Source organism: Cinclus cinclus, chromosome 5 (assembly GCF_963662255.1).
Source record: "Cinclus cinclus chromosome 5, bCinCin1.1, whole genome shotgun sequence".
Lineage (NCBI taxonomy): Eukaryota > Metazoa > Chordata > Aves > Passeriformes > Cinclidae > Cinclus > Cinclus cinclus.
The window spans coordinates 47,961,307-47,974,666 of NC_085050.1; the positions used below are offsets into that span (position 1 = coordinate 47,961,307).

At 38.3% G+C, this 13,360-nt stretch overlaps 1 protein-coding gene across 1 annotated transcript in view; it reads right to left on the reverse strand.

Annotated features, from left to right (window-relative positions):
- Positions 1 to 13,360, reverse strand: part of UBA6 (ubiquitin like modifier activating enzyme 6) — a 28,104-nt gene that overhangs the window by 1,587 nt on the left and 13,157 nt on the right. The window contains exons 15-33 of the mRNA XM_062493747.1: positions 13,159 to 13,302; positions 12,437 to 12,504; positions 12,091 to 12,169; positions 11,819 to 11,899; positions 11,381 to 11,458; positions 9,987 to 10,168; positions 9,530 to 9,635; positions 8,717 to 8,806; positions 8,528 to 8,608; positions 7,832 to 7,960; positions 6,949 to 7,000; positions 6,780 to 6,843; positions 5,870 to 5,939; positions 5,177 to 5,248; positions 4,338 to 4,455; positions 3,220 to 3,413; positions 1,976 to 2,103; positions 1,092 to 1,179; positions 624 to 718 (exon numbers count right to left, since the gene is read on the reverse strand). Of these exons, the coding sequence (XP_062349731.1) occupies positions 624 to 718; positions 1,092 to 1,179; positions 1,976 to 2,103; positions 3,220 to 3,413; positions 4,338 to 4,455; positions 5,177 to 5,248; positions 5,870 to 5,939; positions 6,780 to 6,843; positions 6,949 to 7,000; positions 7,832 to 7,960; positions 8,528 to 8,608; positions 8,717 to 8,806; positions 9,530 to 9,635; positions 9,987 to 10,168; positions 11,381 to 11,458; positions 11,819 to 11,899; positions 12,091 to 12,169; positions 12,437 to 12,504; positions 13,159 to 13,302 (1,919 nt within the window). The remainder of the gene's footprint in view (positions 1 to 623; positions 719 to 1,091; positions 1,180 to 1,975; positions 2,104 to 3,219; positions 3,414 to 4,337; positions 4,456 to 5,176; positions 5,249 to 5,869; positions 5,940 to 6,779; positions 6,844 to 6,948; positions 7,001 to 7,831; positions 7,961 to 8,527; positions 8,609 to 8,716; positions 8,807 to 9,529; positions 9,636 to 9,986; positions 10,169 to 11,380; positions 11,459 to 11,818; positions 11,900 to 12,090; positions 12,170 to 12,436; positions 12,505 to 13,158; positions 13,303 to 13,360) is intronic.

Here is a 13,360-nt window from a genome sequence, read left to right on the forward strand (position 1 = left end):
TGTTATTTTGCAAAGGCCTTCAGTCAAAACCCGGTGCCCTGTCTTGGCATCCTGCCAAACTGCCAGGGTAAAATACCTCTATTTCCTGTCTGTAAGCAAAACTGTAAAGCCTTTGTAAATGTCATCATTTTTAAAAGGGCTAACTAAAGTGATGTAGAATCTCAAGCAACTACTATAATTGAACAGACTTCCAGAAATCTTACACAACCAACACATTATTCCTTCAGAGCTAAGTTGCAAAATATCAGCATTAGTTTTAAGCCAGTTTCAAAAGGTTCTAGTAGTCTCGTTCTGCTTGAACTAGGGTACATTCTTTCCCCTCCTAAAAATTACTGTCAGACTTCGTTAGCTTTCTCCTTCCAGTATTCAACAGTTAAAGCAGCATTTTGCAAGTCTCCTTTCCTCATCACAGAAGTTGTTAACTCACTTTCTCTTTTTTTTTACAAAAAGAAATTATCTTTTTTCTTTCCAATATATTTTTTTCCCAAAGTACTAATAGCTAGAAATCAGTTTGAAAAAAAAACATGCTGTCATGCATGTATTATATGTCCTTTTGATACAAGCAATGAACATAATTTCAATGTGCACTTGCATCCCGAAATCCATTTTCCAGTTATACTTACGTCAACTTTAATCTTTTAATATGGCCTGGCATCACAGGAACATAGAGCATTTTGACTCCTTGTACAACCATAGTTGGTTCAATTCCATATTTCTCCTGGAATTCACAAATTAGAACTTGTTAAAAGACTAGAACAGCTGCCCAAACCAGTAGATACTGCTGCTGCTAATACTACAGCTGATTACTCAAATTCATAGGATCCAAGCCAGAAAGCCTACTAATGCATGGATGATGACAAAGTTTTATTAAGATACATTTGGGCCACTGGAATCAACAAGGAATTTGAAAACAGGCTTGGATGCCTTTACTTAGAGACATTCCCACTGAAATTAGTTATTACTAAAATTATTCTGGTTTGAACAGTTAACTTGATAGAAATAAAAAAGAAAACAAAACAGAATTAAACAATCCAAAATAAGAAACTCCTTTTCTCTTGTCTTGCATTAACCCAGAACAGTAGGTAACTTACTCTGACAGCATTTATGAAGTCCAACAGAGTAAAATCCTCTCTCCCATAAATTGTCCACCTGTCCCAAATGGTAAATGATATCCCATTTCTGTTTTAAAAAGTGAAAGGTTGTTACTTTAGAATGTGAACTCAGTCATTCATTCCTTTTAAAAGCATATTGACCAACTGCCATGTCTTCTTGGCCATGTGCTGTTTAATCTTGAGCAAAAATCTCTTCCCTCTCTGCTGGCATTTTTCCAGCCCTCAGACCTTGCTAAGCATGAGACACAGTAAGACCTCTAAGTAAATGTGGTATCTGACAGTGAAGTTACCAAGTTTTCAGACCTACTGAAAAATAGCTCTTGTATTGAACAAGATGCAAAAGTATGTCCGGGATGTATTCTAAGAGCTATGCCACACATCTAGCTTCTCTAGATTTTTGAAGTCTCACAAGTAACAGCTGCCATGTGAAACCAAACTAAGCCTTTAAACACACTATTTTTAAAATCAGGACAAATGAATTAGGACTGCATTTTCCAAATAGGAAATTCTTGAACAAAACATTATGGGACAACCTTGGCAGTTTTACAAGGATCACTAACACCTCTAGCAGTACACAGTAAGTGGATAGCAGAATTTGACAGCAAGGATAAAGCAATTAATCATCTTCCAAGTTGAAATAACAAAAAATACCCTTGAATATCTAGAATGCTTAACTGGAGTATGGCCACAAGCTGTGGTTCCATAATAGCTCTGCTATGTGAGCACATAAGGCTCACATGTGGATATCTGGATTTAATAACTATACAAACTTCACACTTGTTGGAATGGTTCAGCAAGTTTTAAGCATCAATTAGTAGGTTTTCTAAATATTGTCCTTGCCCTTCTGCCATTCTCCTTCCTACCTGATTTCTGTTCTTTTTACTTCAGCAGTTTCAGTGAAGACCATTATGGGAATGGCCAGGTTGAGAAAACAGTTCTTGTATGCATCAGCTGGGTAGCCACCCACAACTTTGATGAGTTCCAGTGCAACCTGCAGTAAATTAGAATTTACTTATTAGGTTTTAGTGTTATCAACTCTAATGTAGTTTAGAGGCCAGCAACTACCAAGGAAGTTGTTCATGAGATCAGCCTTTGTCCAATCAGCAGAGTAAATAACATCAAAATGCAACCCAATATGCCAGAGAAATAAATTCTGTTGCAGCCAAGGGAAATACTTAAAACTTTCAAAACTGTTCTTAATGTAGTACTCTTCCAAAATTTGGTTTATGCAATCTTCACAAAGCATGAGGTTCTGTTGAGATGCATGAAGGTCAACTACGACAGAACAGATCCTTTCCAGTCTTGGCAGTGGCATTCTGATGGAAGTTAGTATTAATGGCTGAAAACAAACCAAAATGCTGAATTCCAGCCCATCTTTTTGTGCTGCAAGTGAAAAATAAAAGCACCAAAGGCTCACCATGTTAAGTAAACTTCCCTTTTTGACCATTCAGGAGCCACTCCAGCAGCCACATTCACACCACACTGCTGAGACTGAATCCCCTTCACAGCAGGCACCTTCTCAATCACTGCCTCACTACTCATCCCACTCTCACAGCCAGACAAGGCTTCCTTGCTGTCTGGACCCTCAGTTTCACTTAGTAGAGTCTCAAACTTCTGGTTTCTTTAAGTAATTTTATCATGGTAGCAACAGAATAACCACTCAAGCTGGTGCCTTGGAGTAGAGGCCCTGAACAAAGGGCTACCTGCGCTTTTGTACCCTCACAGTCTGTGTGCTTAACAGTCCAGGGTCTTCCAGCTCAGTCCTCAGCTCCTGCTGTGTTTCTGAGTGTCCAATCACCTGGCTGGGCCACAAGTCCCTGTGCCCATTGTTGTGCAAAGGGCCAGCATCCATTCACGACCTCTTGCTTGAGGATCCCACCCAGAGCTCAATCTTCAGCTGGCACTGCAGCTCCACACTGAACTACCTGCATTTCCTCAACAACCACATCTAGAACCAAGCATGACCTTTGCTATTGGTACGTAAGAAATAAATCCATTTCTTTAAATGAGCCTCTGTCAGGGTAGCAGTAATCAATACGCAGACAACAGCAGTTTGAGGCAAGGAACAGTAAGAGAAAGAAATATGCATTTTAAAAATCAATCTCACCAGCCCTGATACTGCAGCAGTTGCTGTTGCAATGGCAGGAATAATCTTCCCAGCAATGCGCTTTGTTTTGAACCGATCTGCTGGTTCAATGTTGTACATCTTGGCTCGCAGGTTTGACGCTGCTGTTACAAAATCTATGTGCCCATTACTATCATCATCTTTCTCAAAGGAGATGGGCTTCATTTGCAAGTCAGCTGCTCATAAAGAAAAAGAGCAAAAATTATTATTATTAGAAAACCGAAGATGTAATAAACATAATTTAAAGGAACTAGAACCTTAATAAATTACAAATTTCACATCCTTTCTTGTTTTCCTGTGCTAGGAAATACCACTTGCTAAAAGTGAATAATGAAATAAACATCAACAGAGGTCTGTAATTTTACTTCCCTTGCACCACCAAAAATAGATTTTCAACATTTCTATGGATGTTTATCAAACACCCCACCTCACTAAAGCTCCATGCTGTGAGAATTCCATTTTAAACCTACATTTATCTGCAAAAACTTCAAAATATGGACTCAGTAGCACTGGAGTCAAGAGTTTTGGGTTGACACTCTGTGAGTTAGGGATAAGCTAATCTTTATGCTGGATTTATGGGCTAAAAAAGTTGGCATGCAGTTGCATGACCTCTTCATGTGGCCAGGCACAAAAATGGGATGTGAGCATCCTCATTTTAAATCTAGAAGATGCTGAGAATGACTCTTAACAGTCTTTACAATTTAGGACCATTTCAGATTGAGAGTTCTAAGTAGTGACTCTCAGTCTTCTCATGTCAGAATCACTTCCAGTCCATCTGGGATCCAGCCAGCACCCTTCCCCTCCTGAAGAGTTCAATTCCCCACTGCCGCCCACTTGCTGTCATCAGTGTTGTAATTACAAGCAAGTGTAACAGAGAGCCCTAAAACTTCCAGGAATCTCAGAAATACAGACCAACAGGGTAATGTCAAGCAACAGGACAGGTATCTGCATGGCACTTCAGAGGTGCCAGCTGATACATAGGTATCAGTTCTGCTTCTTGCAGAATTCCAGAACTGCTTCATCCAAAGACCTGAATGTCACTAGCGAGAAATGCAAACACAGGATATTACTATACTGTGAAGCTGGTTTGCACTACTCACTTTCTAGAGTTTCGTTGGAGAGTATAGACTTCTCCAGCTGGAAAATAGCATTTCTTTCATCCTCACTGCTGACGGTAATATGATCTGGTTTTCTTGCAGTTTCATCAGTCTGTACAACCTGCAAGTGTGTGCAGTGCTTGAGTAATAAAATACGTGAACTTCATACAGCACAAGTGTCAAGAGTACTAAACCTCCTGTCTTCCTTGCAGGCTTTCCTCCCCAGCTCAAGGGAAACATGGATTTACTGGACCAAGTTGAGCCACAAGCTTCTAAGAACATTAAAGAACAGGAGCATCTCTCATACGAGGAGAAGCTGAAAGACCTGTGATGGCTCAGAGTAGAAAAGACAAGGGTCAGTAGGATCTTATCAATGTGTACAAGTATTTCATGGGGGAGAAGTAGAGAGAGCACAACCAAACTCTTTTCACTGTGCCCAGTGACAGTACAAAGGCACAAACTGAAGCACAAAAAATTCCCTAAGAAACATACAAAAATACTTCAAAGCAAAAGAAACAAACAAAAACATCCCAGATAAAACTGTGAGGAGGGCTGAACACTGGCACAGTTAGCAGGGAGAGGCTGTGGAGACTATTTTCAGAAATATTCATAACCCAATGGGACACAGTCCTTGATGACCTGCTCTAGCTATTCCTGCTTAAGCAAGAGGATTGAACTAGGTGGCCTTCAGGGGTTCCCTCTAACCTTAACACACTCTTACTTCCCAAAAACACATTATAATTGGTGTTTATTTCTCCATAGCATCAACACAGTAGTTGGAGATGTGGGACATTGCTTATGGAATATTTTATTTTTTTCTTTAAATTAAATATCACACTTACTTTGTTTGAAGGTCTAAACTCTGGTACCTTCACAGATGAAATAATCCCCAAAATGGTTTCCTCTGACAAGTCCTGTTATGGTTTTGAAGAAAAACAATTTAAATTCATATCACCTCAAAAAAACCTCCATAAAAAGACTGTAAATACAATAGGATTTCAAAGACTACCAGACCAAAAACTATCACAGATATTCAATGATGTTTCAGCCAAACATCATCATTAAAACACTAAGTGACAATTCATTTGCCACAGAAAACCAGAGCAGTGTAAAGTGCCTACTTGAAAACTGAACAGAAGTGGAAACCTGACTTACAGGAAGGTCCAATTAGAAAACAAACAAAAAAACCCAAAGGATAAGTAATGCAGAGGCAGTAAGCAGTTAAAAAATAGCATAGCTAAGACAATTTTTTAAAAAGCCTTAATGAGATTTACTTTCAGTTCAGTAGTTATATTGCATGAAAGTAGTAATTCCCAAGATTCAGTGCTTACTGTAAATATCCAATATACTACTTATTTCCTCTCCAAGTTAGGGATTTAAATAAAGAAAATAAATGTAAGCAGCTGCCAAACAGTCAGTGCTAAAGCATAGATTAATTACTGTAAGAATCACTTTAATCAGCTCTTGAAAAGAACTAGCAGAACTGGCCAAAATTGAAGACCAAGTTAAGGGAGCACTGTTACAGTCTGATTTACCTTTTCTGTGAAAGGAACACAGTACACTGCTGCAAAGAGTTTTGCCGTGCTCACGATGAAACCATAGTGCCTAAAGAAAAAAAGCATTATTTTTGGTTGGTTGTTTTTGTTTTTTCTACTTTAGCTGCCCAAAGGTTTGCGATCATGTTCAAGATCATAAACAAACATACAGAGAAACAAAATTTCCATCCTTCAGTGTACATAGTACAAAAGAATATATATTGAGTGACTCAGAGGTTGTTCCCAAAACTAAGCACATTTTGATGAGTGGAGAGTTAATGAAAACCATGTCTCCTTAACCTCTGTAGTCAAGCAAACAATTACAAATGCTCACATGACATCAATATGATAAAAAGCTTAATCTCAGAATTACTTTGATATTTACCGTAACATCAATCTTCACTCAAACTAAAAATGGTGATCAGTTATTCAAAGCATTGTAGATATACAGCAGATAAAAGCTTTTTAATCCATCAACCACATAAATTTTTAAAATTATCTGTAATATGCAAGCCATCTAGATCAGACCCAATTTGTGATGAACAAGAAAAGTAGTCCCTTCACTAGGTCATTTGGCACATCCTGCACTTTATGATGCAGACAGTGGAGGCAGGGAGGTGTGACAGCAACAACTCAGTAATTCTGGAGCCATATAAGACATGAAATGTCTATGCTATTTCACATTAGATGTCTGAACAGCATCCTCCAGTCCCATGTCAGTGAAAGTTAAATTATCTGCAGTGAAAGCATTTGACAGTTTACCAAATCTGCCACAGGATAAGACTGTGCACTAACACCTACTGACTCCAGTCCAACTTCCAGGACTATAAAACCACTGTCTTGAACTTTCTACTGTAAGGTGAGTTTTATAGGATGCTATATAATGCATCTGGGACAGTACCATACTTACAAAGGATCATTAAATTCAAACTTCACGGGGAAAGGAGGCCTCTTTGGTGATTGCCAAAACAAACCTGGTAGGAAAACAGACTTAAATGAAATCCTAAGGAACCAGGAGCAGCAACAACATGACACATGCCATGAATTTTCAACAGGCATATAGGGGCATTTGTACTTACTTCCATCTTTTAATCGTGTACTGAGAGGAAATGAATGAAGGAGCTGAAGAGCCTACAGGAAAAGCCAGAGAAGCTTTAGTGAACTGTCACATATGATTGACATGACCACACAAAATTAAGCCTGTCTAGCTGAAGTAATTTAAAGTCAAGAAATCTTGAAACACCTTTGTCAAGATGGACATCTTAAAGACAAGTACTACTAGACTGAGTGCTTGCCCATTTCATTCACAGAACAGAGATGACAATGTCACCTCATCTGTACAAAGATCAAGCAAGGCATTTAACCCAAGAAGCAAAGCATTCTCCCCCCACCTTATTGTCTCTTCAGGATTTTTGCATATGTATTCATAATTTGTAATGCAAAATTTTCTCAATGTGACAACTACTCCCAGGGATTCTGTATGCACAGGAATGTTTATTAATCCACAACATCCCAATCCCATCTTTCCTACAAAATTACACACATACTTTTTAAGTGACACTGTGGACCAGACTGTCAGAATGACTGGCTCTTATTTCAGAAGAATCTTTGAGAAAATCAGGGTTACAAAGGTGAGTTCAGTAATGGGAGTTTAGTGTGGGAAACAAAAACTCACTGCCTAATAAAAGACATCAGATAATCCTGATACTTTGGACAACGCTGGAAAAATCCCAAGAAAACTGCATGGAGACTACTGAACAAAGTACTAAGAGTGAGTTAATAAACCAGACCTACAAGTGCTACAGTAGAAAGGGATACAGCATTTTTAGGTTTCAAATATAGTTTGTTATTTATGAAGTGATGGGAGTGAGTGCAAAGACTTGGACACCTAGTTATTAGGGCCATCAAGTTTTCTAAAATCCTCATCAGTCTACTGCTACCTCATTTGTAGATTTTACCTACCTTATGGCTAAAATACTTTTCAAATTTTACTCTTGCTAATTCTACACATTGAATCCAACTTCGGGGTCTTCTACTGAGAGTTTTAATAACATGAAAACAGCCTTCCAAGCTCTCTCCTGATTTTATTCTCTAGATAAAGAAACACAAAAGTGTTAAACAAAATTCCTTCTAATTCAGTCAAACAGTAAATACACTTTTATTAATCCATAGGCAAGAGGTAACAGAGGAAACTTCATTAAATATTATCCTTTATGCGCTCCTTTCCACTTGGGTGTTTTTTCCCCCATTTACTTCCACCAGCCATTTGGACCACAGGCTATTACAGACTCACAAGAAAAAGCAGTAAACAATTTCCATCCAATTTATTACTACTTGAACTCACTTCAAACTCAGTCTTACTTTCATTTTCCCTAGCTAGCTACACATCAGTGAGACACACACTAATCACACACTAGCAGTGTCTCAGTCTTTCTGGTATTTCTCCATCGTGTACAGAGCCCATGAGCTGGAGCAAGTTTTAATTATGAAACACACCAGAAATACTGTTCATATGATCAACTAATGACTTGGCCAAGTAATTCTTCAGCTTTTCTGAAAAAAAGTCAGAAACTAACCCTAATCTCACTGGCCTTAAACAGAAACAAAACCCATAAAGCAGTTTAAACCCTCTATTTTACCCTGGTAACATTCCCTTACCTGCAAAACTTCTTCTGCCGACGGATAGGTTTGCCAGAACTTGTTAAACAATGAAGGCTTGTGAGAAAATGAACTTTCAAACTAAAATAAAAAAAAACAAATGTGGCATTATGCAAGAAGTGTATCAGATGCCCACCTTTCCAAACTCACATGGAGTTGTGCTGAATGCCAGAAAGGTTAATCCATTACCTTATCTCTTGCCCACTGTATTGTATGCTCAATAGCAGCTGGGAAAGACTTCAAGGTGCAAAAAGGTATTTCTTCCTCTGGTGGATCCCGCTGTAATTAAGGAGAGTTGCACGTCAGTGCAAGCTTATCCAGGTTAATTGCTAATAACAGCACCAAAAACTTGTACACTACATAAGCTAAAAACTCTGCTGTTATAAAATACAAAGTGGTTTTTCATGCTTAGTAATCTTTTTTTATGAACACTGTCTAGAATTGTCAATTCTTTTTTATGAGGAATAGTCTAAACTCAACACTGGAAAGCAAAACTGAACTGTGAAACATAAACAGGTGCAATTGCCAGCCAGCTTTTCCAAGATGTGCAGCTGGCATTCACATACACTTTCAACCTGAAACATGCCCTGTCACTCAAGGCCAGAAAGACTTCTTTATGGGCCCTAACAAGACAACTAGGATGCTCAAAATCCTCTCTCTGTGTCCACATGGTACTATTTCATGATGTTCTCAACCACTGAATTTCTCTACAAGAACTTAAAACAGAGGGATACTGCAGGTAGTGTCTATCAGCAATAGAGCCTGAAGGTTCATTTTCCCCTTTCCCATTCAAACAAAACTGTTATGTATGCTTGTAAAGAACTGCTCAAATTTTATTTCCTCTGAATTTGTCTACAGAAACAAAGGAAGTTCCTTACAGTACTGTTCTTCAGCAGCTCAAATAGGCCACTTATTTTAGAAGGACACATAAAAATGATCAAAGAATCAGAAGGCATCATGGGACAAGCTACAGAAGGTGAGCAATGGTCTTTAAAGACTTACATGACTATTGTAGGATTCTGTCAGATGGGGCACAATAACTTCTGTGTGTCCCTTTGTTCCCATAGTTCCAGAGTCTATAAGAGGACGCAGGTTTGCTACACAACGACTGACATGGAAAGACACAGACTATTAGAGCACTATCTTTATATTCTTGCCCTGCAAACATTACTGGAGTACAACCAGAGTTGTCTCTAGGCATTTTCAGAAGAGTGGAAAGCTTACAGAAAACTCAGGAAAAAAAGGGATTAATAAGAATTATTCAGGTTAGATCAGGACAGACCATACACCTCAGCATGTATGGATTATGAGCATTAGAAATTATTTGCCAATGTCAATATCTCTACTTTTAAATTTAAATACATATTTTTATGTTAAATAATTCAACCTTAAAACTGCCAGAGTATTCTCATCCTCATCAGAAACTAGCAATTGCCCTTGCCTCCCCTTCACCCCCTACCTATCAATGTATCTCCTGGCTTCAACATTGTCCAAAGCAGTCACAATCACATCTTGCTTGGTGTAGAATTCATCGCTGTAAGTGTTCTCAGTGGCTGGACAAACTTTATTAATATCCGAATCAATCTTTATGTAAGGATTGATGTTCAGAGTTGCTTCTGCTGCAGTGTAGCTCTTAGGTTTCTGAAAGTATAAATACAGAGATCAGCAATATGCAGATATATAACATCAAGGACACAGAAATACCGATGTCATTTACTGATCAGACAAAAATCACTGACAAATGTTACTATATAAAACAAAATAAATGACATTTTTAATCATATGCCTGCCTCACTGATAAATTTCTTATTAATCTAGTTTTATGTTTTACTTTAAAGTGCTTAAATGATTTATCAAGTAACAAACTGAGGCCACATGCTGCCTCTCATAAGAATGTCTTCAAAATAAGGGAGCTCATGACTGTCTGAGGATAAACGCATCAGTAAGTCTGTGTTTATGCACCACAGACACCAAACACCTGTGAATAATCACATTACTACAAAGTATTTCCCACAAAATCAATTTCAGAAGCTGAATTGAAATAGAGTTCTTTCTACCCGACAGTTCTAGCCATACCACAATTATCTAGAGATCAGCACTCAAGCCTGTGGCTTCTAAAAGCTTGCAGAGTTCACTTTCCACTTATCTATCCATCCGAAGTGCCATCTGTTCCCAGATTTGCTACACATAAACAGGAGGCAGAAAATTCAACTGTTGGGTTTTGGGCAAGGGAAACCATTTTCCACACTGCTGTCAAGATCTAAGCCACCTTCTTTACTTTGCGCTCTGTTTGCAAGTATGGGGATGTTCTCTCTGCTTCTAAAGAACTAACAGCTTCTTTGTTATGCATCTACTGAATGTACATGTTGGGCTTTTTCAAAGCTATTTACCAGCTTAGTGAAAACTGAATTAAGTCAGAAGACACCAACTTTGGTCAACTGCCATCAGCAGTAGCACTACTGAGCTCTATTAAGAACACTTCTGCCAGCACTGTCTATTTTTCATTGTTTTTCCCAAATTTCAATGACATAGTAGAGCACTTCTGACATAGTAGCCCATGGCAGGCTCTTACGCGATACAGTACTCATCCACCTGTCAAATTTGAGAGATTTCATTAGTGAAAAGCACCAGTACAAATTAAAATTAGACAAGACAATTCTACTCAAATGATACTAGTGATGAGTTGGATGCCACTGGAGTTCTAGGCACTGTTTAAAAAAACCCTAGATATCATTAACAGCCTTTAAGTATTTTCTGGACAGAACAACAGACACTCAAAAGTTCAGCTCTCTATGGGGACACAGGACAGGGAAACACAATAGTCCAGAAAATGTACTGAATAAGAAAGCCTACCTGTATGTGATGAGGTCGAAAAAGAAACTGCCTGTTCAGATTGGATTTCTCTATCAAATCTGGATCTGTAATTGTAACCTAAGTCAGAAAGGGCAAAATCAACAGCTGAAGTTACAATTTAAGTGTAACACTGAGCAATGATCCTGAAACTTCTATAGATACTTGCCAAAACAAAAGACTGCTATTGGCATCCACTGTGGCCAAAACTCTGCTTATATTGACTGACTGATTTTTGTTTTAAAATCAAAATACAGCAAGACTTCTCCAGGTGTATTCTGTTTCTAATTGCACAGCCTTCTATGCCAAGGCCACTGTATCCTCTGCACAGAGATCAACATGAAATAAGACTTAAGCTTTCAACAATTTTAGTGGTCTAATTATTTAATTCTTCCCTGTCACATTATTTCTAATGAGAAGTAAGGTTAACAGATGACTTACCAACCCTTTGTCTTGCCCAGTACCAACACCAAGAAGTGCAAAGTTTTTCAGCATTTCACAGCCTATCGCTCCACAGCCAACCTAAAGAACATAACATATGTAGAATCATAAACGTAAGTGGAAACCACAAAGACAAGTCCCACTTCAATTCTGGAACTATTATTCTGCAGTGGAACATATCAGAGCTGCCCTCGTGTATTTTGAGGACAGTGGGCATTAGCTGTACCAACAAAGAATTTGCAAACAGTGTAACAGTGTTAATTCATACTCACCAAGAAAACATTCAAATCATGGAGCTTCTGGCACAAAGAATCTCCAATACAAGCCCTCAAGGCATCATATCGATCTCCCCTATGCAGGCATAGGATACAAAAACAGGAGACTTCAAGCTGCTATTTTTATCATGGTAGTACCACTGATGCCAAACTTGCCTTTGACATGAACTAAGAAAGTCAGACAGAGTCTATAATTCCTGTTCATCCCATGCTGAAATAGGACACACATTCTTAACCCCAAACAGTAAACAGCAAATAGTACTGAATTAACTTAAAAAGACATCTGTGCCTGCTAGAGACTCAGATGTGAATACATAAGCCAGCAGACTGTAGTTATATTTACCGTGGGAGAAACTCCTCAGAGCCCACCTTCTCTAGAGGTGTTACAATGTCTAACACATCTATATATAGCTGTAAAAAAAGTGAAAAGAAGAAAAAAATCAAATAAAAACCTGTGAAAAACATTAATGTTATTTTAATTTTATAACTTTTTTGTGTGAATAACAGTCTAGAAATTTAGAAGCACTAAGTTTTTACTGTCAGTGGAAGACTACATAGCATCTGGTACCCTACTTCACAATTTGAGTGGACAGGAAAAAGCACTTGGACACAGAGAGGAAAAAACATTCACTCAAGCAGGTGAGCTGCAAGTTTTTGACTTCGGACAGGCATGTTATACCTCCATAGGTAACTGAGAAGATTTTTTAATCCAACTGTACTCTGACATTTATTCTGAGAGTCCAAAAGTATGTACAGTAGCTTAAGCTGGTATCTGCACTATAGCACACCTTTGCATCCATGCAGTACCAAACCAATGCTCTTTTTGCTAGTGTGGAAAAACAGTGTGTTGTCTGAACCCCAAATACAAAAATTTTAACTAAATCTGGCTGTACTTTTATCGTACACATAAAAACACTGTTTTTTTCTAAACACAGTTCTCAGTATTTTTTTTTTTAGTTCCATGTTAGAGAAGTTGTTCAGGTTACTCTGATCATAAAGCATTTACACACAACTGTCCATTCATAAGACGTCAAAATAACAATCCAAAAACCAAGACAGCCTTACCCACTGCTGCAATGGAGAAAATTTTCCTGTTACTGCTTTCAGGACTTCCTGGCTAGCAACACCACCCACTGCGGCAGCCAAAGGAGGTAGAAATCCCTGAGCAGTCCTAGACAGCCATTTCACCATATCTCCATTCACCTGAGGCTAAAAAGTAAGACACAGGAAGAAGTTTACCCCCTCGGTGAACAAGTCAGTGTTTGAT